Raw genomic sequence first — 23,793 nt, 5'->3', positions numbered from 1 at the left:
AAACATAGCAACAGCACCCTGACTCTGGTCAGCTGAGGGTGACCGTCTTGATTCGGTGTTAAGTCAGGAACGTATGAATAAATAAAGCACAGAGCAAAGGAAAGGGAGAGAAAGGGGAGAGCAGCAAAGAGGAGCAAGAGATGAGGAGTTCTGTGGCTTTCGTGTGCACGCAAATTACCTGAGATCTTGTCAAAAGCGCAGATGCTAATTCCACGATCTGACTTGGGTCTCTGAGTCACACCATAGCAAGGTATGAGACTCAGTGGGAGTGGGGAAGAGCCAGGGCTCAGGGGCCAGGTCTCCTGGGCCCTCTCCTTTCCAGCTGTGGGACTAAAATGTGGGTGATTGGTTCCCCTCTCATGGCATCTCCCGGTTAGGCTTGGCCTCTAAGAAAATATATGTCGAGGATGTAGGATGGCATCCAGATGTCAGCCCCCGTTACAGTGAGCCTATTCAGTACATGAAGGGGACAAGCTGCGTCTATCCAGTGGCAAAGGGAAGGTAAAGGATTTTAGACTTGTTCCCTGAATGCGACCCCTTGACCCCACCCCCTCACAGCTTGGGAGAGAATTTGTGGGTCATACGCCCACAAGATAGAGCAGAGGCCGAATGAGAGAGAAAAGGCAAGTGTGAGCAAATGTTAGGTGGTGAATCTAGGTGAAGGACATACAAGTGGTCATTGAACTTTCTTGCAATTTTTCTGTGGATTTGAGATTTTTCAACATAAAGTTTGGAGAAAAAGAGGAGTCTCAAATATTCCTACCAATTTGTTCTGAAATTAGGGGGAAGGAAACATTAGGGGAAAGGAAGCACATCCTCTAGATCCCAGCAGGTTATTGAGAACCCTTCCATTTTGTGTCTTGAAGAATAAGATCTATGGGGCTCCCATGGCCAACACAGGACAAAAATGATAGTTTGCCAGAAAAGGCATCATGAAACCATGGCCTGAAAGACTTAACACACAGCCGATCGAGGATTCTAATCCAGATCCCAAGTCCTGCTAAAGCTCGGTTAGAACTTTGTGGGTTTACAAAGCACTGTCACATGATGCTCAGGGGGCACACTCAGAAAGCAGTATTTAAAAAGTATGAATAGGGCGCCTGGGTGGCTCAGTTGGTTAAGCGACTGCCTTCGGCTCAGGTCATGATCCTGGAGTCCCGGGATCGAGTCCCGCATCGGGCGCCCTGCTCGGCAGGGAGCCTGCTTCTGCCTCTGACCCTCCCCCCTCTCATGTGCTCTCTCTCTCTCATTCTCTCTGTCTCAAATAAATAAATAAAATCTTTAAAAAAAAATAAATAAATAAAAAGTATGAATAAGTATTACTCTACCCTGTAGCCATAAAGAGTGACAATACCCTTGCCCCGCGTCACACCTCCCCTTTCCAAATCACCACAGTGCGCGGGAGCAGTTCACTCTTTATTAATGTTTGGCCCTGGGTCACTTGGAGCTGGTGTACTTGGTGACGGCCTTGGTGCCCTCGGATACGGCGTGCTTGGCCAGCTCCCCAGGCAGCAGCAGACGCACTGCCGTCTGGACTTCCCGGGATGTCAGTGTGGTTCGGCCCGAGTACTGGGCCAGCCGGGCAGCCTCGCCAGCCAGCCGTTCAAACACATCATTCACAAACGAGTTCATGATGCTCATGGCCTTGGAAGAGATGCCGATGTCTGGGTGCACCTGGAGAAGCAGCGGGACCACTCTGTTAAGGAGGAGGCTCTGCCTGCCGCGGCGGGCCCCGGCCCCGGCCCCGGCTCCTGGCTCAGGACTGCAAGGCTGCCTCACCAGCCTCTCTCCAGAGGCCAAGACACGGAAATAGGGGCTGGGTTGTTTAGTACTATCTCCAAGTTAAGAGGTTTTCCCAACTGTAAAAAGTAATGCTATTAAGTTCCTTGTAGGAGCACATGTAAGCATCAATCTTTGACAAATGGAATCAGTTACACAGCATTTTGCTTTTTCTCGTTTAGTGTATTTGCATGGCGTTACTCTTAGAAAGGGACTCCTAGCGGTGAAGTTCCCGGAGGCGGGACGGCCCCTGGGTCCAAGGGTTTACACACTTAACTTGGCAGATTGTTACCAAATTATTGTCCGGAGAGCACACTCATGTGACACGATCTCAGCACCAGACTAGGAGTCAGAACCCCTGTGAGTCACTGCCTGACCTCCAATGAGGCACTTTCCTCTGGGCCTCAGTTTCCTCCTCTGTCACCCAAGCTTTTGACCTAGGTGACCTCCAGTAACACAAGCGGTGGGCGCCTGGTAACAATCCGAATGTGGGAGTGGGCAGACAGGAAGTATTTTCCCCGTGAAGTGGGAGGGGCAACTGCCAATGACACACATCAGGCCAGTGGTGGAGACAGAAATGGAACTCGGGCTCTCCCCACAGCCTCTGGATATCACCGGCAGCAGGGGATCCGAGCCTGAACCCCTCATGCTGTCATCACATCTTTTTCTCTTTGGGGTTGAGGGGGTCACAGTGAGCTTCACCGTCTGTGGGTGACCCCTCCCCCGCAAGCAGCTCTCCTTCGCCAGTCCAACCCGGGGCCAACCCTTGCCTCACAGTTTTTGAGTCCAAGGTTAGGCGGAGCTGCAGGGCTCAGCAGTGTTCCCTCCCACCCCCATGCTCTTCAGGCCACTGGAGTCAGCCCTCTGCTGCGCCCTTCGGCCTGTCTACGACAGTGCTGGTTCCGCCCCCAACCTGACCCCACAAAAGCATTCCCAGAGAGCCAGCTTGTCAGGTCCCTGAAACTGCTAATGGGACTCAGACTGGAGAGAGGCTTCATGTCTACATCTACTCTCACAAAGGGGTAAGACCCAGGCAGGTTGTAGAGACTCAGGGAAGGCAAAGATAGCTGTTCTGCCGGCTCCTGGCCCTGGTTCTGCTGAGGGGGCAGAGGCTTGGAGGCCAGGGTGCCTTGTATCCTTGACACACTGTTGTCAGGTGCCCACTGATGCCCCCAAATATTTGTCAGTGTGCAAGTGCCAGGAGTAGGTGCTTCTCGTAGGTGCTCTGCTAGGCGGCATGCACAGAGAGCATGCACAGCCCCTGTGGGTTAAGAGGTGGGACAATCAGGAAGTAGGTGAGGGGCCTGCTCAGAGCCGGGGCGGGGGGGGGGGTACCTCTGCGGCTGTCAGGTCATGTGACTCAGTCAATGCACTGAGCCTTTATGGACCTTAGGTTCCTCCTCTGTGCAGTAGACAGGGACTGGGTGCTGTGTGGCTGGAAGGCCTTCCCCAAGACTTAAGCTCACACACATCACTCCGTGCTCCGGCCAGCACTAACAGGAGCTCTTGCTTATACCGTAACGTGTTTGGCATTCGATCACCCTTCAGCCCCACACTTTCTTATAGTCTTCCCTGTCTTTTAATTATGTCCCACCTAATGTTCCACATAATCATCTTGTCTGTCCAAAGCCCTGGAAGCTTCTGGACGGTGGTGGTGTGCTTTAAAGGTCTCCTGCCCATCATAGGTGCACAACAGATACCGAGAGGTTGTAGGGGCCTCTGAGCTCGAGTGGAGAGGGGCACGGCGTGCCTGAGGCCACTCACCGCAGTGCCGGGAGTAAACAGAGCGGGACTCTCTGTCCAGTGCTCTCTCAAGGCTCTTTGGCCAGTACACTCCACACACATCCACACACGCGCGCGTGCACACACGTTAGCTCCCCACTCTCACCTGCTTTAGCACCTTGTAGATATACATCGAGTAGGTTTCCTTGCGCCGGCTACGCCTTCTGGACTTCTTTTCACCAGAACTACGGCCCCTTCGGCCCCCAGACTGCTGCTGTTGTCCATGCTCAGCGCTCATTCTCCTGCTCCTCCTGACGGCCACCTCCTGCTCCTTGGGGTATTTTATGGAGTCAGCTGCCCACCAGGTGGGCCTGGGGGCCAGCACCTGGGATGGAGAGGGTGGGAGGGGGGAGGAGCTTGGCCCATCCCTATCCAGAACATGCTCTCCGTTAATCTTGAAAGAGGCAAATGGCTCCCACCTCTCCCCCAAGTGATTTCCTGTCTCTGAATGAGAAGCCCTCCCCCACCATCTCCCAGCGTACTACACACTTGTGAGAGTTCACACACCACCAAACCAGGCCATGAGATCACTCTACACCCATTGTGCTCAGCATCACTTGAAATGCAGGGGAGTATCGGGAGGAACACAAGGCACCCCACCCCCCCACCGACAGCGCCCTACAATACAGTGGAAGAAGCCAGACTGGCTCACAGCAAAGAGTAGAAGGACTGAAGAGGGGGTATAGGGACAGAGAGTTCAGAAAAGAAAAACTAGTGAGGGCTGGGACGCCTGGGTGGCTCAATCAGTTAAGCGTCGGCCTTCAGCTCAGGTCATGATCTCAGGGTCCTGGGATCGAGCTCCGCGTTGGGTTCCCTGCTCAGCAGGGAGTCTGCTTCTCTCTCTCTCTCTCTCTCTCTCTCTCCCTCTGCCCCTCCCCATCGTTTGTTCTCTCACTCAAATAAGTAAAATAAAATCTTAAAAAAAAGAAAAACTAGTGATGGCTACAGTAGCCAGAGATAGCTTCATGGAAGGAATGGGAATTTGACGCTGGTCTTGTTGGGGGGGTAGTTTAATTGGGGAGAATGACAGAAGGACAATCCGTGGAGAAAGCAGAGTGGAATCGATGCATGCCGAGTACAGCGAGGCTTGGACGGAAAGCAGAAGTGGAGCAGAACCTGAGCCTAGACCAGATGCAGGCAGCAGGAAACCACAGGCTGGGAGGGCCTGCCAGGGAGGGCATTTGGGCGGACTGGAGGAGCCAGAGCAGAGAAACACTGGATGCTCTCCATAAAAGCGGGTGATGTGGGCTCCCCGTGGAAGCTGCAAAGGGAAGAGACAGCTGTTCAACGGAGTAGTTCTCACTTTGCACCTATGTGTGAATGATATTTCAGGTTCTTAAGTGCTGTGATTAAAGAAACCTGGAGCAACAGGAGAGCTACGGGCTGGGGGAAAGAGGGTTTTCCCAATCAGGAGGAGGTGGGGGAGAGTTGTGAAGACAAGCATCACCTGTGGGTGGGTGAAAGCAAGCCTGAGCAGCCAACACCTCACTAATCTCACCTCCTCACCCGCTTCCCAACATCCGGCTATATCTTCCGTGCTAAGGTTTAAGAGGACCGGGAGGGAATTCTTAATGCAAAATAAAGCACTGCTAATTTTAGGCTTTTGTAGAAATATATATATATATATATATATATAGTGGGCTTTTTAAGCATTCTTGAAGTTTTTGAAATTGGCTTTTTGAGGGGTGGGGGGACAGGCAAGCTGAATAGCCTGCTTCGATTCTTCCAGTTCTGAAACCTTACTTAGCACCTCAAGTATTCTACACTGAAGACCCTGAGGGACTTCAAAGGGAATTGGTACGAACATACCCAGGATCTCCCTTGGCTGAAGTAGCAGAAGTTCTCCTCTCTGTTCCCATCATCCCAGCAGCTCATTCTTGAGGCCATTCTCCCCCCTACCTGTTTCTGGATACTCAGAGCAGACTGACTTAGGCACAAAGGCACAAAGCAACGAAGCCAGGCCCCTCAGGGTTGGAGTGTGAGCCTCACTCCAGCCTCGCCGCCGAGGGCTCGGCTGCAGCTTCTCACCTCACGTTCACTCTCATCATTCCGCCTGCCCAGGGCCGCTCTCGGACTTCAGGGCCATCTGAGGTCCTATTCATCTTTCAAGTTAGAGCACCAATCCTGTCTTTCTAGATAGCTACTCACAAGAAACCTTCCCCCCTTTCGAATCCTTCTGTGTCTCCTAACAAGTCACAACTGAGCATCTGATTTATGCCATCGTGTTCTCTAGTCAGTGTTGGTTTCCCCATTAGATCGTGAGCTCCTTAGGGGTTGAGACACCATCTGGGACCGATTAGATGGACTGTAATCAGCACTGAAAACTCATGGCTGTGTAGGTTTCCCCACAGGGACGGCTGCTGAGGTGGTATGATGAATCCGCATCAGTACAGATGGCCACCGGTGTGCCTGATGGACAAAGGTTGCAAGTGCTATTCAAGTTCAGATAGGTCATGCAGGGCCCTGGCCGGGAAGTAAATGAGACCACGCTAACAAAAATTAAGGCCATGGACAGATAAAATACCAAGAATTCCTGTATCCCACCCAGGAGTGGTGGTTCACAAACTTCAGTGTGAAAAATGCAGACTCCAGACCATTTCTGCATCTCTCCCATCCCACCAAATGGAATCAATAGGTTGGGGCCTGGGGATCTGCATTTTAACAAGCACCACCTGCTCCAAGTGTTGTGGTGCAGGTCGCAGCAAGGGAGCCTCAGACCACTCTGAAAAACATGTCTCAGGAGAGTGGTTCTCAAAGTTCGAGCCCCAGACGAGCAGCATCAGCAGCACCTGGAAACTTGTAAGAAATGCTTTAATTCCTGGTCTCACCCCCGACCTATTGAACCAGAAACCCTGAGGCAAGACCCAGTGACTGGTGATCTAATGAGTCTTCCAGGTGATTCTGATGTGTGTTGTGAGACAACAGCCTAACACAAGGCACAATTTCAAATCAAAGGAAGGAGAGTTATTCCAGCTCCTAAAGACGAGTCTTTAGTCTGCATCCATCCCACCAATTCCCACCCAAGCTCTTAAGTGTGTTGGCCCTGCAGGGAGGAGGGAAGTGAAGGGCCCAGAGACCAGAAAAGGAAGGTAGGGACCATGGCTGCTTCTTTCTTTATTGGACACTTTGCAGATGTCACGCAGGTCTAAAAGTTACACTGTTAAATAATTATTTAAAAACCGACCAGGACTAAAGCCCTGGCCCAGAGCTCCAAACCAGAAGCAGAAAGGAATGGGGGCGGTGGGCTGGGGGGTATTCCTCCAACATCACCAAAACCCAGAAAACGAGGACCCTAAGCTCTTTCACAGGCCAACCCAGGATGTGGGCCCTTGGGCTAACCCTCAGGTGCCTCTGGCTGCATCACTATCAGGTCAGTAACCAGCAAGGAGCTGGCAGGAGAGCCAGCCGCGTCCAGACATGGACAAAAGTAACTGGAAGGACAGGAAACGGACAGGTACTGTCCAGCTGTAGATAAGATCACAGAGTGCAGCTAAGGCAGGTGGGGGCAGGGGAGGGGCTGGGGAGCGGTATTGCAGCAATGCAGGAGTGTGGCCCCAGAGTCCCGGCCCCGTCCGGGCAGGGGCTCACACATTGTGGGTCCTCCTGGTGAGCTGGGGCTCTTCGCCCACCAGCTTGGACTTGAGGTGCTCCTTGTAGGCCAGGATGTCTCCTGGCCACTTGGTGATTGTCTGCTTCTCACAGACCCAGATTTCCTGTGCAACCTAGAAAGCAAATCTCAGGCTTAATAATCCTGGCCAGCACTCTCCCCGTCCCTGCCCAGAAGACCACTGTCAGGCGAATCCAGGAAGAAACCCCCAGCGCCCAGCCCCATATCCAGCTCACAGTTTCACCATCTCTAGGTTCTTTGGGATGCCTAACCCAAGGGTACTGTAGCCAGCAGGTCTGGAGCCCTTCAAGCCAAGATCTGCTGTGTCTCCTCATCTCCACTTCCCCAACAGGGCCTAGATCTGTTTAGAGGCTTCGCTCTCAGCTTCCTTTTCTCCACCCCATCTTTCCCCAAAGCTTCAGAGAAATGACCAGCAGCTTTTCCAGCAATGACTGGTGATAACCCTTTGTCTAATCCAAATCCTCCTTAGTATAATACTATTTCTATGCTAAAGAATCTTGGGGCAATAGTAAAAGCACCCTGTTCTCTACCCGACTCCCTCACCAATTCTGGCTAAAAAAATGCCAAATGTCAAATAGGCTAACATCCCCAAATAACCACTGAAAAAAATGAAGTATTTCTATTAAGAATTTCTAAGTTTCTCAGAGAGCCATAAAATCTGGTCCTCATCACCCTGTTTACGCCCTGAGACCTTTTCCCACATCCAATAAACATGTATTAAGTGCCCCCCCCACACACACACGCCATGACTGTGTTCTACCCAACCTCCTGATGCCCTCTGCCCTGACTCCCACTCCAGCCAGGGGCCTCACCTGCTGAATGAGTCTGAAATCATGGCTGACCAGCATCATACCACCCTCAAACTCATTGATGGCATCGGCCAAGGCGTCGATGGTCTCAATATCCAGGTGATTAGTGGGCTCATCCAGGAAGAGCATGTGGGGGTTCTGCCAGGCCAGCCAGGCCAGACACACTCGGCACTTCTGCCCATCAGACAGGTTCCGAATTGGGCTCACCTGAGTGGAACCGTGACATTTATAGAACTTGGTGTTACTCCGACCACACAGCATGACTCACCCCTCCCCACTGCTCCTCCATTAATGTTATCACCATTCTACAAAAAGGAAGGCCCAAGATCACAGAGGGAGACAGTGACACAGCTGGCAGTCTCTCCAGGCCTGTAGGGGGAGATGTGGAAGCCGGAAGCGCCTACCATCACTAAGGCCATACCTCTTGCTCTCTCTCGGCACTTACATCGTAACTAATTGGAACAATCTGGTGGCTCCCCAATCCAGATCTGAATCCAGGAACTTGTTTTCTAGGTTCCAATTTCCTTTGCCCTCAAGCACTACAGTTTATCTTGCTAGTCTGGGACCAGGGCATGTCAGAGACTGGCATGCTATCCCTGCCGCTCCCTCGTAAGGAGACCTGAATACTAAACTGCATACAACCTAGGGCAAAGGAAACCTAGTGGGTTCTCTTGGATGCTAGAATCAAAGGAAGACACTTTTCAGTAGAGCAGACAACTCTTGATCTCAGGGTTGTGAGTTCAAGCCCCACGTTGGGTGTGGCACCTACTTTGAGGGAAAAAAAAAAGAGACCCCAGGTGGCCAGAACAGTGTTTCCTAACCACACAGGCACAATCTCCCAGTTATCTGGGGTTGTTCCCCACATCCCCTTCGCTGACCTGCTGTTTCCCAGTGAGACCATATCGACCAATGATCTTCCTCATTTCTTCCTTCTCCTTGATCTCTGGGTAGCACTTCATCATGTACTCCAAAGGTGAGAGGTCTAAGTCCAGCTGCTCTTGTAAATGCTACAGGAAAAAGAGAATTCACTCAGATGTGACTGGTGTCCCACTTCAAAAGGAACCCTGCTGGGTTAACTGCTGAGTAACTCTACCTCTACCCAGGCACCTGTTCAAGATTCCAGGAGAAGCAGGCAAAAGCTGACTTGGTCACACGCAGCCCCCTTCCCACACCCTGGACACCATTCCATACCCCAAGGCCTTTACCTGATGGTAACGCCCTATCTTCACATGAGAGTGTTTTCGGATCATCCCGTCTGTGGGTAGTAGCTAAAAAGAAAAGAGTATTAGGTGGAAAGATAAGCACATAGAATAGGAAACTCGGTCAGAAGCAGACATGAGCAGAGTAGGAAAATAAGCATATGTTCACTGAACAAGATGCAGAATTTCCTAAACAGAATCTACACCACCTCACAGACTGCTAATCTGGACACTCTAAAAACATTTGGGAAGCTACACTGAAACAGATGTTCTCAAGGGGAGCAAAGATACTTAGTAATTAAATGTCTACTATAGAATGCACGACCTGTAAAACAAAGGACTTGGACATACCTACAACATAGGTTTTCTCAAACAAAAACATTGTCTCTAAATGCACATGTTCCTCTAAAGGCTCTAACTGAAAACAAGGAAAAATGTTGAGACACATGCATGTTTTCTCTCTCTCACACTCTCACACACACACACACACACACACACAGATCCTCCTTCCCTCCCTCCCTCTGAGAAAACAGCTCCAAACGTCAGCACTGCCAGTGACATCCCCCACCCCAGAAGCTGGCTCACTCCCCACTGGTGTGCTCAGCCCCTCCAAGCACAGTGGCCCCTGCACACCTTCCCTCTTCCTCAGACACAGTAAGTACCTACTCTTAGAAATCCCACACGCCAACTTGGCACCATACCTCTCCAGTTAGCAGCTTCAGAAGAGTTGACTTCCCTGCTCCATTGGGCCCCACCAGAGCCACTCGCGTATCGAGATCAATACCAAATTCTAGATTGTTGTAGATGCAAGGCTGGGGTGGGTGTGAGAGAGAGATCAATACGAGGCTAGGTTACCCATCAATCAATTTGGCTGGTTGATAACCCCGCCATTTCCCCAGTCACCACCGGTGGTGGGGGTGTGGAGGAGGGAGGCAGCTCTCCTAGCAGACCCCAACCCACTGCTTCCACCCACCCACTCAGCTGAGCAGTTATCCTCCCAAGCACGTGAAGAGGGGTCACCATGAGACCCTGGATGAGGCACCTAAGCTACCATGTCTGAAATATCCCGTGACCACGTGGGTTAGCAGATGGCTTCAGCAGAGAATAGCAGACTCTCTCAGCCAGTTGATGCTCACCTTGTAAAATGCACCCCAGCCTCCCAACCACACAGGAGTACTCACCCCATCTTTTGTATACTTGAAGCTCACATTTTGCACCATAATGACAGGTGGAGGAATCTTGCCACATGGTGGGAAATAAAATGACAGTGTCTAGGAAGAGGAGAGGGCGTTTATCAAGTTAGGTTGTATCTTATCCACCTCACCGTAGGCCACTAACTTTACCGAAGCAGACCCCACCTTGTCGCTCACGACCCTCTCCGTCAGTCCCGATGCCATCATTTTCTGTAGTGTTTTCTCCTTGCTCTGGGCCTGCCGGGCCAGCTTGGCACTGCCATGACCAAACCTAGCAATGTAGTTCTGAAAGAGACCAGAAATGGGGCTTGGAGTATGGGCAGGTGCCAAACAACTCATTTTAAATGTGGGGTAAATACTGGGGTGCCTGGGTGGCTCAGTCGTTAAGCGTCTGCCTTCGGCTCAGGTCATGGTCCCGGGGTCCTGGGATCGAGCCCCACATCGGGCTCCCTGCTCGGCAGGAAGCCTGCTTCTCCCTCTCCCGCTCCCCCGCTTGTGTTCCCTCTCTCGCTCTCTCTCTCTCTCTGTCAAATAAATAAAATCTTTAAAAAAAATAAATAAATAAAAATAAACATGGGGTAGATACTGAGGATGTCTTCCTGATTTCCAGCACCCCTAAATTCCCCAAATACCCTCATCCAACTCTCCTGGAGAATGTGAGCTCAGCTCTTACCTTCATGTGTGCAATCTGATCTTGCTCCCAGTGAAACCTCTTCATCTGGTTCTCCTCCAACTCCAGCCGTGTCTTCACATACTGATCATAATTACCCTGCAGAGAAATGTGCCAGGCAAGGCAGGCAGCTTTAACCTCGGTCCTGGTTCTCAGGGTTTAGGGGGATGCGGGGTGGCATCTGACTTGGCCCTGCCTATAAGACTGTGCGGTAGGGCGCCTGGGTGGCTCAGTTGGTTAAGCGACTGCCTTCGGCTCAGGTCATGATCCTGGAGTCCCGGGATCGAGTCCCGCATCGGGCTCCCTGTTCAGCAGGGAGTCTGCTTCTCCCTCTGACCCTCCCCCCTCTCATGCTCTCTCTATCTCATTCTCTCTCTCAAATAAATAAATAAAATCTTTAAAAAAAAAAAAAAAGACTGTGCGGTAGGGAAAGAGGAAGTACATGAACAAAGCATACCCTAACCCAGAATCGGAGATCTTTCTAATTGTGTGCCTCTCACTCTTAGCTTAGCCAGAGCAGGACTCCAGAGCAAATCTTCAGGTTAGCCATAAAGACACCCACAGCACTGGCAGCAGTCCTGACCATAACTCATACGGACATCACGAGGCTCACAGCCTTCCAAGAGCACCTTCTACTCCTCCCCACCCTGCTTAGAGGGTGAAGCCCCATGTAGGCTACAGAAACTGCACCCAGAAGGGAAGACAGTAGACCAATCAGATTTAGGACGTAGCAAACACTGCACAATTGGACTGCCATGGTTTCTATCTGCAAAAAATTGGACTCAACCTAAATATTCATCAAAAAGGGCCTGACAAATAAGTTACTAGATAGCTACACAAAGAAATACTATGCAATTACTGAAAAGAATGAGGTAGCTCTATGCATATTCATATGGGAAGCAGTACAAGATACATTAAAATGTAAAAGCAACCTATAGAAGAGAACAATTATTAACATTACAGCTCTGATATGTATACATGAAATTTTCCACAAATCCTTGCAAGTACACATGAAATCTCTGGAAGACTATACAAGAAATTATTAATACTCCCACAGTGAGCATAAGTATGAATGAAAAAGACTTCTATTTTCTTTCCTTTTTTGAAATATAGAAAATGAAAAGGAAAGGCAGACAAGTGGGCTGTTGAGATCCTGACTCCCATTCTTCATGGAAGGAGGGGTAAATGTGCTGTCATGAAGCAGAGTTAAGTAGTCATTCAAGAAGGCAGGGAGCAACAGGGACTGCCCGGGCACCATGAAAAGTCAGCCTCTTTACCAAAAAGCAAATACACACCACGTACACAGGCTGCCAATCGATGGCCTACAACCTGAGAGCAACTATTTTGAGACTAAAATAGAACAGGCTGCAGGACTCCTTGTCTACATCTTCTTATAGCAACAGGTAGAAAAGGGCTACTAAGTCCGTTTTGTTTTGTTTTTTTTAAAGGAGAGCTTCAAGGAGCTGATAAGCACAGAGGTTGCCGTGGAGAAGCTGCGGCCCACTCACCGTGTAATACTTCAGCTTCTTGTTGTGCATATGAATGATGTTGGTACAGACACCATTCAGAAAGTCCTGGGAATGGGAGACGAGGACCAGGATGCGCTTAAAACTGTAAAGCAGAGAACCAGTCAGGGAGGTACTCAAAACTGTGACGGTCCACAACAGGGGAACTGAGAGGCCCAGACAACCTTCATCTTTTCCCATCCTTATGCTGGAGCACCCTTTAGATTTAACAGCCAATTCCCTGCTCCCAGGCCACCAGGGCACAATCCACCTGTAATGACACTTTGATGCCTTTCATTCTGAGTTTCCTCAATCTTTTGTTCTAATGTTCAGCAGAATGGGGTGGAGATGGTAGTTTGCCACTGATGGTAAAAATAAGCATATTACACAAACATATCCATAAATGTCTCTAATGGGTGGGAAGAACTGAACAGGTCCGATAAAAATCACTATACTCTGCCTTTTGAAAGACGTTACCAAGTCATTGCAGAGACCACTAAAAGCCTGCCCTCAGAGTTGGTACAATATTCCAGTTATTCAGCTCTTTAGCCATATGTCACTGCATCATGATCTTAAGTGGGAGTCCCCTCTTTACACGATGCGTAGAAATACAATTAAGGAAAAATATTGTCTAAAGACATGTATGAAATATGAAGGTGTTGTATTTTAAATGGGAAGAACCAAGAAAGTTAAAAAAACAACTGGCACATTTCAGACTAAAAATAACCAATCAAACAAAAAGGCCTGCCCTAAAGGTGCTTACCATTTTTTCAATCTGGCCTTCACCCAGCCTTGCATCAGTTCCTTTTCTCACGGCTCCCCTATCACTGCAGTTTCCAAGCATCCATTTCCTTTAGACTCTGCTCAAATCCCCCCTTCAGGACCTGCCCACTCCCAACCCCCATCCCCAGCCCCTTACGTCTTTAATTCTTCTTCCAACCACACACAGGCATCGAGGTCCAGGTGGTTGGTGGGCTCATCCAGGAGCAGCATGAAGGGCCGAATGAAGAGGGCTCTGAAGAATAGGAAAGGAGACAGAGCCCCTTCAGTCTGCTGGGGGCTACACAGGAGGGGACTGCCCTGCCTGCTACCTGCAACTCTGGTCAGGCCTGGCTTCAGTCCTGAAATCAATTCTAGGTTCTATACCTTCACAGAAAGGGGAGAACGGGCGCCTGGGTGGCTCAGTTGGTTAAGCGACTGCCTTCGGCTCAGGTCATGATCCTGGAGTCCCGGGATCGAGTCCCGCATTGGGCTCCCTGCTCGGCAGGGAGCCTGCTTCTCCCTCTGACCCTCCTCCCTCTCATGCTCTCTGTCTCTCATTCTCTCTGTCTCAAATAAATAAATAGAATCTTTAAAAAAAAAAAAAAAAGAAAAAGAAAAGAAAGGGGAGAACGAAGAGAGAAACCAGAGCTGAGATGAAAAGGCAGAAAACAGCGCTGAGAAGCACAAAGATGGCGCAGTTTGAGGATAAGGTTGTAAAAGTCCTTATGAGTCTGGAAAGTCTTTTATGCTGAAGTTGGTGACCAACAGGAAGACAAAAGGAGAGAGGAAACAAATTGCTAAAGCAAAAAGTATTCAAGTTAAACTTATCCAATGGGGTTGCCAGACTTTAGCAAGGAGGCCAAAAAATGTTCTCTTCTTAGGTGGAATCTCAAGTCAGCAGAAGCAAGGGGATAGCACTGGATCCTATACCCGCAGTCACCATACTGCAGAGCTTTTTAGAAATAAGATTTCCAGGCACCAAATTCCAGTATTCCAAGTGCACGGATGTGAAGAAGAGGCTAGGAAATCTGTACTTCTAAAGCTCCCTAGGGGAATCGGAGGTAGCTAATCCCTGCTAGCACGTGGAACCACTGCTCTCATGGTCTAAGGCACACACAGAAAGCCTCGCTAAAGCAGCATCTCAAACCTCACCAATTTACTTGGCAGAGAACAGTGGGGTAAGGGAGCACCTATGGGGACTTTCTGGGGGGACTGCTGAGGGAACGATGGTCTCTACAAACTCACTTTGGGTCCAGGTCACAAGAGATAAGGACGAATTACTTAGTAACTACCTAATCTATTTTATCCTTATATAGCAAGGATCAGGACTGAAACACAAAAAAGGAAAGGATGGGAGTCAGGAAGAAAGAAATGGACCTACGTTACCATTTTACCTAGGGCTGATCCTAGGATTCCCAAACACTGTGCCAGAAATCCAACAATGATCACTTCAGTCAGGAAGCTCACTCATTAGCCCAAGCACACCACCCCCCTCCACACCGCTGATGTCTTGTTACTGACCACTGACCCCTGTTCTCAACAGTTCCACTGGAGTAAGCATTCAACCCTGAGGGAAATGGGGAGCTACAGAGGGTAGAGAAGGAGGAAGGAACTCACCTGGCAAGGGCAACCCTCATTCTCCAGCCCCCACTGAAGTCTTTCAGCTTCTTGCGCTGCATGGCAGGAGTGAAACCCAGTCCATGCAAGATCCGTGAGGCCCTCATCTCCGCCTTGTCGGCATCCAGCTCTTCCAGTCGCTCGTAGAGCTCCATGAGCTTCTCACACTCCGCTGTGGGCAGTGAATGGTTCGTGAGGCTCCCTGGGCCTTCCCTGGGAGGAGGTCCACCCCCACCCCTAGGTCTGGAGCCCTACCATCCTCGTGAGCCAGCCGCTCAGCCTCCCTCTCCAGCATGGCCCGCTCTGTGTCGACTTCCATCACACACTGCAAGGGTGTCTTGTCACTAGGGGGCATCTCCCGAGTCAGATGGTAGATGTCAATGTGCTCAGGGATGGGCACTTCCCGTTTCCCAATAGCAGAGAGCAGCATGGACTTTCCTGAGAAGAGCAGGCAAAGAATGGGAAGAGGACACTCCGCACAGGTCTGCCTATCATTCTGCTGTACCAGTTCCTCCACTCCAGCCAAACCATGACCTCACCATTGTTTTTAGTACCTTCCTTCCTTCCTTTCATTTGTTTAAATCCTACTATTAGTTACCCCCACCCCCCTGCTTTCTGGTGCTACCTTTCCAACTTTCCTCCAGTTCTTGTCCCACCCCTCTTCCGTCCAGTCAGATCACTTACAGCGGCCTCACACACCACCAGCGCTGTCCCTCCCACCCACTTCTCCAGCACCTACTATCTGTAACTACTCATGTGGTACTTACCACATACTGCTCTGTACTGCTAGTTCCTTTTCCCTGGACATATGTGGTCTCCCACCCATATTGTAAACTCCTTGCTTTGCACATAGCTGGTGCTAAGTAAATGCTTGCTGAGTGACAGACGAGCCAAGGAGAGATACCTCCCACCTCGCCTTCCAAGGGCCTCACCAATTCCATTTAAGCCAATGAGGCCATAACGACGGCCTGAGTTTAATTCCAGTTTGGTGTCACTGAGCAGCTCTTGACCATGAAAGGTGAGGGAGAGGTTGATAATGTGGGCGTCGGTACTGTTGGGGTGAGAGGCAAGGACACCAGTGACAGCTCGAGCAGCAGCTTTCTTCATCTCAAAGTCCTCTAGCTCCTTTGTCAGCATATCCACTTCTGGAGACAGGAAAGAAGTTTGGGAAGAGGGTAAGAGAGACCCCGCCCTCACACTAAAAGAGCATTCAGACAGCTCAGTTAGTAGAGAATCAGCCTTTTAAACTGAGGGTCCAGGGTTCAAGTCCCTGTTTGGGCATTGGAGGTTTTTGCCCCTTCCTCAGGTGACCAAATGTTATCATACGAAGACCCAAATGCTGAAAAAGGCATGCCCTGCAGGACCTGGGTTCAAGATCAAGTGGAGCTGACTTCACAAGCTTTACCGAGTGTATACATTGTATACAGATCTGTCCGAATACCCTCCTTTCATGGACTACTTTTTACTTCACAACTTAGTTCTTTTAATTCTAACATCTCTTGTTCTTAAATGACATAAATGCATGAGGGGAATGGCTAGAACTCCCAATTTTCCTTCATGTGTGTGTGTTAAAGAATCAGTCCTAAAACCCAAAAGAAAGCACATGCTACAGAAGTGCAATTCTGCTATTCCATGACCTAGTGGAATTCCATATTCCAGATATGCTTCTAAGCAGCACAGAAGGGACCAATGTGAGAAAATGCATAAAGGGATCAACACACACGGGAAGCCAAGGCTGGGAAAACCAGATGTTCCCAAATCTGGAGGGTTTCAGAGATGCAAACTGACCGTGGGCTGTTGTGCCTTTGTGGTTTCTCAGGCAGGAGTACATCTTTAGCTTGGGAAGAATGATTAATATTAATGGCGATTCAATGTTGAGTTTACTCTGTGCGAGACTGTGCCACATCATCATTCCCCAGCTAGCTTAGTCCTTACAACACGTGTAAGATACATACTTATAATCCCTGTTTTATAAATGAAGAGGTTAAATAACACAGCCCAGGTCAAAAAAGCTAGTTAGTAAAAAAAAAAGCTAGTTAGTAAGTGACAGAGCCAGAATTTGAACCAGATGATCTTACCTACGTCACTATACTTACTACCTTTACACAAAGGAAGGTGCCCATGAAGTATTATTGAAGTGGGACAGAAATGGGGGCAGACGGAGTCCTGGTAAGCTTCTTCCAAAAGAGAATAAGGCTGTTTATTTACCTTTTTGGGAAGGAGTCAGGAGTTATACACGAAGTTCCACTACTATGAGAATCTTCTGGTGTTTTTTAGTCTTTGTCTCCCTTACCTATGTTCCCTTAGTGATTTTACAGAATCCCTGCAATGAGAAAAGACTATGTGCTTGTCCTCAGGAGGAATAAAGATGGGGTAGAGGGGTGAAGAGAGCGCTCTCCTTGGGGACAGCAACTCCAAGAGAGAGGGTGAGGGGTGCTCAGTCTGAGATCACTCTCTGAAGACCCCCCCCGTCACGTGATTTCTAGTGCTGGCGCCATTACCCACCTTGGGACTAACCCGCTCTACCTTCAGGGAGTCCACACTAAGGGCAGGGACTGCTCCTCTAGACAGATGGCAGGCACTCCATATCCACCTCAGCTCCCAGTACAGTGTGTCATCAATAAAAGTGCCTGACGACTACTTTTTGAATGGAGATCAAAGTTCTTGTTTTTACTGAATGAAGGAACTTCCAGTCTCTTTTCTACGTGGTTGAGTTCTCAGGCTTCCCACAACTCCGCTTCATGCCAATCCCTATTCTAGATGCTGAGAAGATGGGAGTAAGAAGAAGTTTATGATCTAGATCAGGAGTTAGTAAACTTTTTCTTAAAGGGCCAGATGCTAAATATTTCAGGGTTTATGGGCTAAGTGGCAAAATCAAGACGTTTGAAATGTAACCACTTTAAAAAATGTAGAAAACCATTCTTAGCTTAGGCGCGGGGTAGCTTAAAAAAAGCCTGGCCAGATTTGGCCAACTGCCTGTTTTTATAAAGTTTTACTGGAACACAGCCACGCTCATCATTTGCAGAGTGTCTGTGGCTGCTTTCCACTACAATGGCAGAGCTGAACAGCTGCGACAGAGACCATACGGCTCACAAAGCTACAAATACTTACTATCTGGATCTTTATAGAAAAAGTTTGCCGATCCCTGGTCTAGCTCTCCATCTGCTCAGGCAAGAGGAAGATCAAAATTAAGGAAAAGCTATATACTCTTTTCTCTTGACCTCTTCTAGTTTACAGCATCTAGGACCTAAGTCACCTTCCAAGCTTCGAAAGTAAGAGACTTAAAACAGACCTCATTTTCCAAGCCTACAGCATCCCAGGGAACACTTGTCACTTAAAGACAAGTGAACAGTACTGAATAGATGGAAAAGGGATTCTGGAATAAACTTCATCAGAAGAATACTGTAGATTTCACAAGAAGTCCCTTTCTACTCATTTCCCAAACAAGAGGACAAGCTGAACTCCAGCGTCTGTCCTGAAGAGTCTCACATTCTAAAGGTTAAGCTGTCAGAGGTCACTTTCTTTGATATTTATTTCGATCTTTCCATACCTTACTACCTAAGGAAGACTGTGTGACAATGGCAATCAGTAAAGGTTGGAGAATGGTGACCTGCAGCATCAAGTAATCTCAAACTTAGAGAGGAGAGAGGACTCAGTCTTGGGAGAGGGAGCAGAAACGACATGGGTCCCTGATAATAAGAAATGTTTTAAGAGGGTTGGAAAGAAAACAGATGTCACATTTCAGAACAGCAGCTGCCTGAAGAAGAAAGGTGAAAACTAAAGCTCTCCTATTACTGAGATGGGGATACCACAGCTGGGTTCCCTGGAAATCCTATTTTCCAAGGGGCAAAAGTGAAGAAGAAATTTGTAATGGGAACAGTGGACAATAGTCTCAAGTAGGATTCACTTTGCTACCTTTCCAATTCAGCGAGAAAGCTGATGAGAGACACTGCTTCACCATGGTTCCTGAGGACCTAGACGGGACCCCACCTCTCTATTTTAGAGATCACAACTCAGCCTCCTCATTCACTCCCATCATTTTCAACTTGGCAATCCTCCACTACTCTGGCCAGGAATAAAACTTCCCTGTGGCTTGACCTTACTGCACCAGCTTTCTCCCATAATTCTTATTTTGGAGACAATTCCTACCACTCAGCTCTCTCCTCTCAATCACTTTTAACTCCCCCTTTTCTGAATTCCTATCTGTTATGACTTGTATTAGTAATTTCGCTCTCCTCTTCAAACATTTACTTAGTATCTCCATCTGCAAGGTTAGTCCCACAAAAAAGTATAACCCAAGAAACGTGGTCCCCGAACTCAAAGATCAAATGATTTTGATGAACAAACAGAAGACACAACATAAAAAGTAACACTATACGACAGCACAGGGGTATAGTGAGTGATATTATTTTAAAGGTCAGGTTTGATGCGGAAAGTTTTGCTATCCTGAGCTGGGCCCCGAGAGCAATGTCAAATGCAGCTGGCACAAAAATTGTGGCATTAGAACCTTAGTGTGGGGCGCCTGGGTGGCTCAGTCGTTAAGCGCCTGCCTTCGGCTCAGGTCATGATCCCAGGGTCCTGGAATCGAGCCCCGCGTCGGGCTCCCTGCTCCGTGGGAAGCCTGCTTCTCCCTCTCCCACTCCCCCTGCTTGTGTTCCCTCTCTCACTGTGTCTCCCTCTGTCAAATAAATAAAATCTTTAAAAAAAAAAAAAAGAACCTTAGTGTATAAGGGCAAAAATGTCATGACTAGTCAAGACACAATAATAGTCTGGATGGAGCAGGTCTGTTTGGGGAATTTTCAGAGGGGCAGAAAGAAGGTCAGGAAGAGACTTCCAAGGGCCTGGAAAATTCTGTGTCACACACTGTCATCTTTCCCCAGCTGGACTGTAAGTTATCAGAGAGCAGACAGTTCAAAGTGCATCAGTATGTAGCATGGTGTCTAGCACTTGAGAAGTGCTCAATAAATATTTCCCAAAATATAAATAACAGAAAAGCATCTTTCCCCAGGAAAAATCCAAAAAAGCAATTCATAAGTTTCTCTCTTGGTAGAGTTACCACCCCTGGAAGGCCAGAGGTATGATGTGGCAAAGAACCTGGCACACTGACCACCATGTGTGGAAATGGAAAATGAGAAAAGGGCAAGGAATTGACCTCCTCCTCAGGCTAGCATGCAGAGCACCAAGATAGCACAATACCCATACATTTGTTTGCCACTAGGTATGAGAGAACCTTGTGTTCGGTTTTCCCGATCAATAGCAAAAGGGCACAGCTCCAATTCTATGGGTCTGGTTCATCATGAAAAGTTTTGTGGCACCAGATACATTCTCCAGTGCCCCCCCGCATCAGGATTCTGACTCCAGTATGGGCATCCATTAAGTTGTAGCAACCATCCCAGGAACCCACGTCTCCCTCAATTCACCTGTGGTCTCTCGGCCATTGGCCTCATTTTTCTCCTCTGCCATCTGTGGTTCTGTGACAGTATCTCCGTTTTCTTCGTGTCCCTTTCTGGGCCGCTGTCGTGCTTTGGCAGCTTCCTTCTTTTTGGCTGCCTTCTTCTTGGCCAGGTCAGAGGGCATGGTGATGAACCACAGGGGTACGAAACTGTTCTTACAGGGAGCCTGAAGAAAGGCAAATACCCCACAATTCTGAACTTGTAGTAGAATGCCTGGGCCCTGCTCCATCCCGCTCAGGAATTTTCCTATCAAGCTTCGGATACCCTGCTCCGCCCATGCCTAGCCGCTCCAAATTTTGTCAGGGTCTCTCAAGCCAATTCTGGTCCTCGGCCGCTCTTCTAATCTTAACATCTCTTCCCTCAGGCTTTGTCCACCAATCCCCACGGACTGCCTCACTCTGGAAACGCTCCTCCTTTCAGGGCCTCCAGTTAGGGACCAGGTTCTGTCCCCTCGGCAGAGGTCCCCGTCTCCGGTTTCCCCACAACTTGGCTCTCGGCGCTCCAGCCGGCCACCTCACTTTCCCGGGCTTCCTCCTCCCGTCTGCCTCAGTCCTCCTCTCCGTTTCCCCCTCTACACCACCGAGCCGTCGGGCCCAGCTTCTTCCCGGGACGCACTCGTCTTCCCCTCGGTGAGTCCCCGCAGGGTCTCCTCGCTCGCCACCCCTGGGACTTTCCCCAGCCCCCGCCCGTCAGCGTCTCTCCCTGGGCCCTTTCTTCTCTTCCGCAGCCTCCTCCATCCCGACCCCATCCCTCCTCCCTCTTCTCTTCTTCCCTCCCCCCTCACCGGCCAGCACCCTCCCCCCGGCGCCCCTTCCCCCAACTCACTGGGCCTCGCCGCTCGGCCTCTGTCGCAACAGAGCTGCTCCTTGGGCTCCGCGTGCGGCCGGCTCACCAGCCAATCACGGCATCGCGCGGCTGTCGGCGCGCCGCCGCGCAGATTCCTGGGAAGTGTTGTTCTCGAGTCGCGGCAGCCAGGGCGGAGACCCCTCCTCGAGAACTACCGTCTATCGCAGGGACCTGCCGGGCTCACGTGACGTCATCAGGATGAGCGAGGATGGGGGTGATTAGAGTCCAAGAGCCGGCCCCCAACCTGCCCGCTTTGGGGACTGGAAACTGCAACTCCCAGACTGCTCCTCGGATAAGGGGCTGGGCCTTACCAGGCTTTACCCCACCTCTCAAAAAATGTGTTGAGTTATGTGCAGATACTGAGTTTATAGGGCCGCCCCGCCGGCTCAAACAGCAGGGCGAGCGACTACACTTCCCAGCATGCGTCAGGAGGGAGTGGGTCGAAACAATGGGGAGAGGAGAGGAGAGAGGAGGAGAGGAGAGAGGTGGAGGGAGAAGGAGGAGGAAGGAGGAGGAAGAGTGAGGCGACTGGGAAGAGAGGGTCGAGAAGGAGGCGCGTCACGACGAAGATGATGCGAAGAACAGAGTTCCTCTTTGAAAGAAAGGCGTCCTCGTTTTATGGAACCGAGATTTTAGATGCTGGTCCTGTGTTAACCAAACTTTTAGAGGGTGCCGAACGTTGTTCCTGAACCTTTGCCGCTTAGCCTACACACTCCAGAATTGTTAGATTTCCATGAAAGCTGTGTAAGTCTGCTGGTAAGAGTTCTGAAGTTAAAAAAAAAAAAAGACCCCTTTCCTGAGTTTAGCTGTATCACCAGTTAGGCTTGTAACCTTGCCCTTTTTTTTCCTCTTGAGTCTTACTGTTTAAAATCCCTCACGGACTTCTCATCGCCCACATTGTAAATCCCAAATTTGTAGCCTCAAATACAAGGAAGACCTTTTGTGATCCCTGTTACTTCTCCAGGATTTTGATCAGCGGCGCCCCACTGTCAGTGATACTGCTAGAGGGAGGCAAATGAAGCTTTTAATCCCTTTGAGCACATTCTCCAAAAGTGCCCCCACCTCAGTAAAAAAAAAAAAGAGAGAGCGCTCACTCTTCTCCCATGGAATGAACTAATTTTCCTCTTCAAACTTGATGCTCCACTAGGGTCTACTTGTATTTCAAGTAAGCCTTGCTATTTCATGCCTTCATGCCTTGAGTATAGCTTTTTCTAGAATATCCTCCACCAATTTAAGTGCCCATCATATGTCAGGCTCAGAGCTAGATACTGGAGTTGTAATGGAGACAAGTTATTCCCTGACCTCAGGGAGCTCACAATTAAGAAAGACCATTTTTTTTTTTTTTAAAGATGTTATTTATTTGTCAGAGAGTGCGCACTCACAAGCAGGGGGAGGGGTAGGCAGAGAGAGAAGCAGACTCCCCACTGAGCAGAGAGCCGTGCATTGGGGGCTCAATCCCTGGACCCTGAGATCATGACCTGAGCCGCAGGCAGATGCTTAACCTACTGAGCCACCCAGGCGCCCCTGCAAAGCCTTTCTTTATGAAGCAGAGAAGTTATATATGGTTGTGGATCACATAAAATCACTCATCCAAGCACCTAGCCTCTTGGGAGCACTGTCGACAATATGCCTCCCTCTCCCAGCCTCATTAAAATGTGTAGTTACAGGCAGGTTACAGAAAACTCACATTTATTATGCTCTTACATTTATGCTGTCCCATTTAATCCCCCCTCCCAAACTCTGAGGTGGGTATTATTACCATTTTGCAGATTAAAAACAAAAGCACAGAGCTGTTAATAAAACAACACTGCTGGTAGGAGACAGTGCTGGGATTTGAGGCTGGAATTTTCTGGTTTGTAAAATGGCTTGGGATGGCCAGAGAAAGATTAACCAGCTACTTCTCTGAAGCCACCCACATAGCAACCAATCACATCCATGATTTCCCATGATCAACAGTTGCTGGGCAGAGTCTCCCTCAGCACAGCAAGAGTGGCTTAGAAAAATTGTTGGCCACGTAGAATTTCTGCCATTCTCACCTAAGGTTCTGATCTTTTGCAGGGAACAGACCTGGGTATGGGGGAGAAAGAATTGGGAAAATGGGAGGGAGAGAGTGAGAGAGATGTGGGAAGAGAGGAGAAGAAAAGAACTGGTTAAGTTTGAAAAAATCACAGGTCAGTGCTGGAAGAAAAAACATTTGGTCTGGGCTCTTTATTTAAAATATGAAGAAACGGGCACCTGGCTGGCTCAGTTGGTGGAATGTCCAACTCCTGATCTCGGGGTGATGGGTTCAAGCTCCACGTTGGGCGTAGAGCCTACTTAAAAAAAAATAAAGTAAAACATGAAGAAACTGAGACCCAAAGAAGGAAATGTCTCATCCAGAATTACCTAGAAACTTAGTAACCAAGAAGGGTCTGGAACTGTGTTGTTCAATGTGGTAGTCCCTACCCACATATGGCTGTGGAGCACTTGAAATGTGGCTAGTCTGAATTGACTGTAAGTGTAAAATAACCATCAATTTCAAAGACTGTGTGTGGAGACAAAGGAGGCAAA

The 23,793-nt window shown here is 49.2% G+C and overlaps 2 protein-coding genes across 3 annotated transcripts; both read right to left on the bottom strand.

Moving 5' to 3' along the window:
• Nucleotides 1-1,403: 1,403 nt before the first annotated feature.
• H2BK1 (H2B.K variant histone 1) lies at nt 1,404-6,385 on the bottom strand. Its single transcript, XM_081799838.1, has 2 exons — nt 3,668-6,385; nt 1,404-1,674 (listed from the first exon to the last, which is right to left on the bottom strand). Exons 1-2 carry the CDS (start codon nt 3,797-3,799, stop codon nt 1,438-1,440), a joined length of 369 nt encoding a protein of 122 aa, XP_081655964.1. The 5' UTR covers nt 3,800-6,385; the 3' UTR covers nt 1,404-1,437.
• Nucleotides 6,386-6,659: 274 nt separating this feature from the next.
• Nucleotides 6,660-21,385, bottom strand: ABCF2 (ATP binding cassette subfamily F member 2). Of its 2 annotated transcripts, none has more exons than XM_081799836.1 (15): nt 21,223-21,385; nt 20,365-20,563; nt 15,877-16,089; nt 15,200-15,382; nt 14,945-15,116; nt 13,485-13,580; nt 12,569-12,671; nt 11,064-11,159; nt 10,556-10,675; nt 10,379-10,468; nt 9,899-10,009; nt 9,204-9,266; nt 8,877-9,005; nt 8,002-8,205; nt 6,660-7,283 (listed from the first exon to the last, which is right to left on the bottom strand). In XM_081799836.1, exons 2-15 carry the CDS (start codon nt 20,519-20,521, stop codon nt 7,146-7,148), a joined length of 1,875 nt encoding a protein of 624 aa, XP_081655962.1. In that variant the 5' UTR covers nt 20,522-20,563; nt 21,223-21,385; the 3' UTR covers nt 6,660-7,145. The 2 variants fall into 2 exon arrangements, with proteins under 2 accessions (XP_081655962.1, XP_081655963.1); XM_081799837.1 differs by lacking the exon at nt 21,223-21,385 and adding an exon at nt 20,662-20,954.
• Nucleotides 21,386-23,793: the final 2,408 nt, after the last annotated feature.

The sequence above is a fragment of the Leptonychotes weddellii genome, chromosome 12 (assembly GCF_054177405.1).
Source record: "Leptonychotes weddellii isolate Sample4059 chromosome 12, ASM5417740v2, whole genome shotgun sequence".
Classification (NCBI taxonomy): Eukaryota; Metazoa; Chordata; class Mammalia; order Carnivora; family Phocidae; genus Leptonychotes; species Leptonychotes weddellii.
This window is presented reverse-complemented; position numbering and strand designations above follow the sequence as displayed.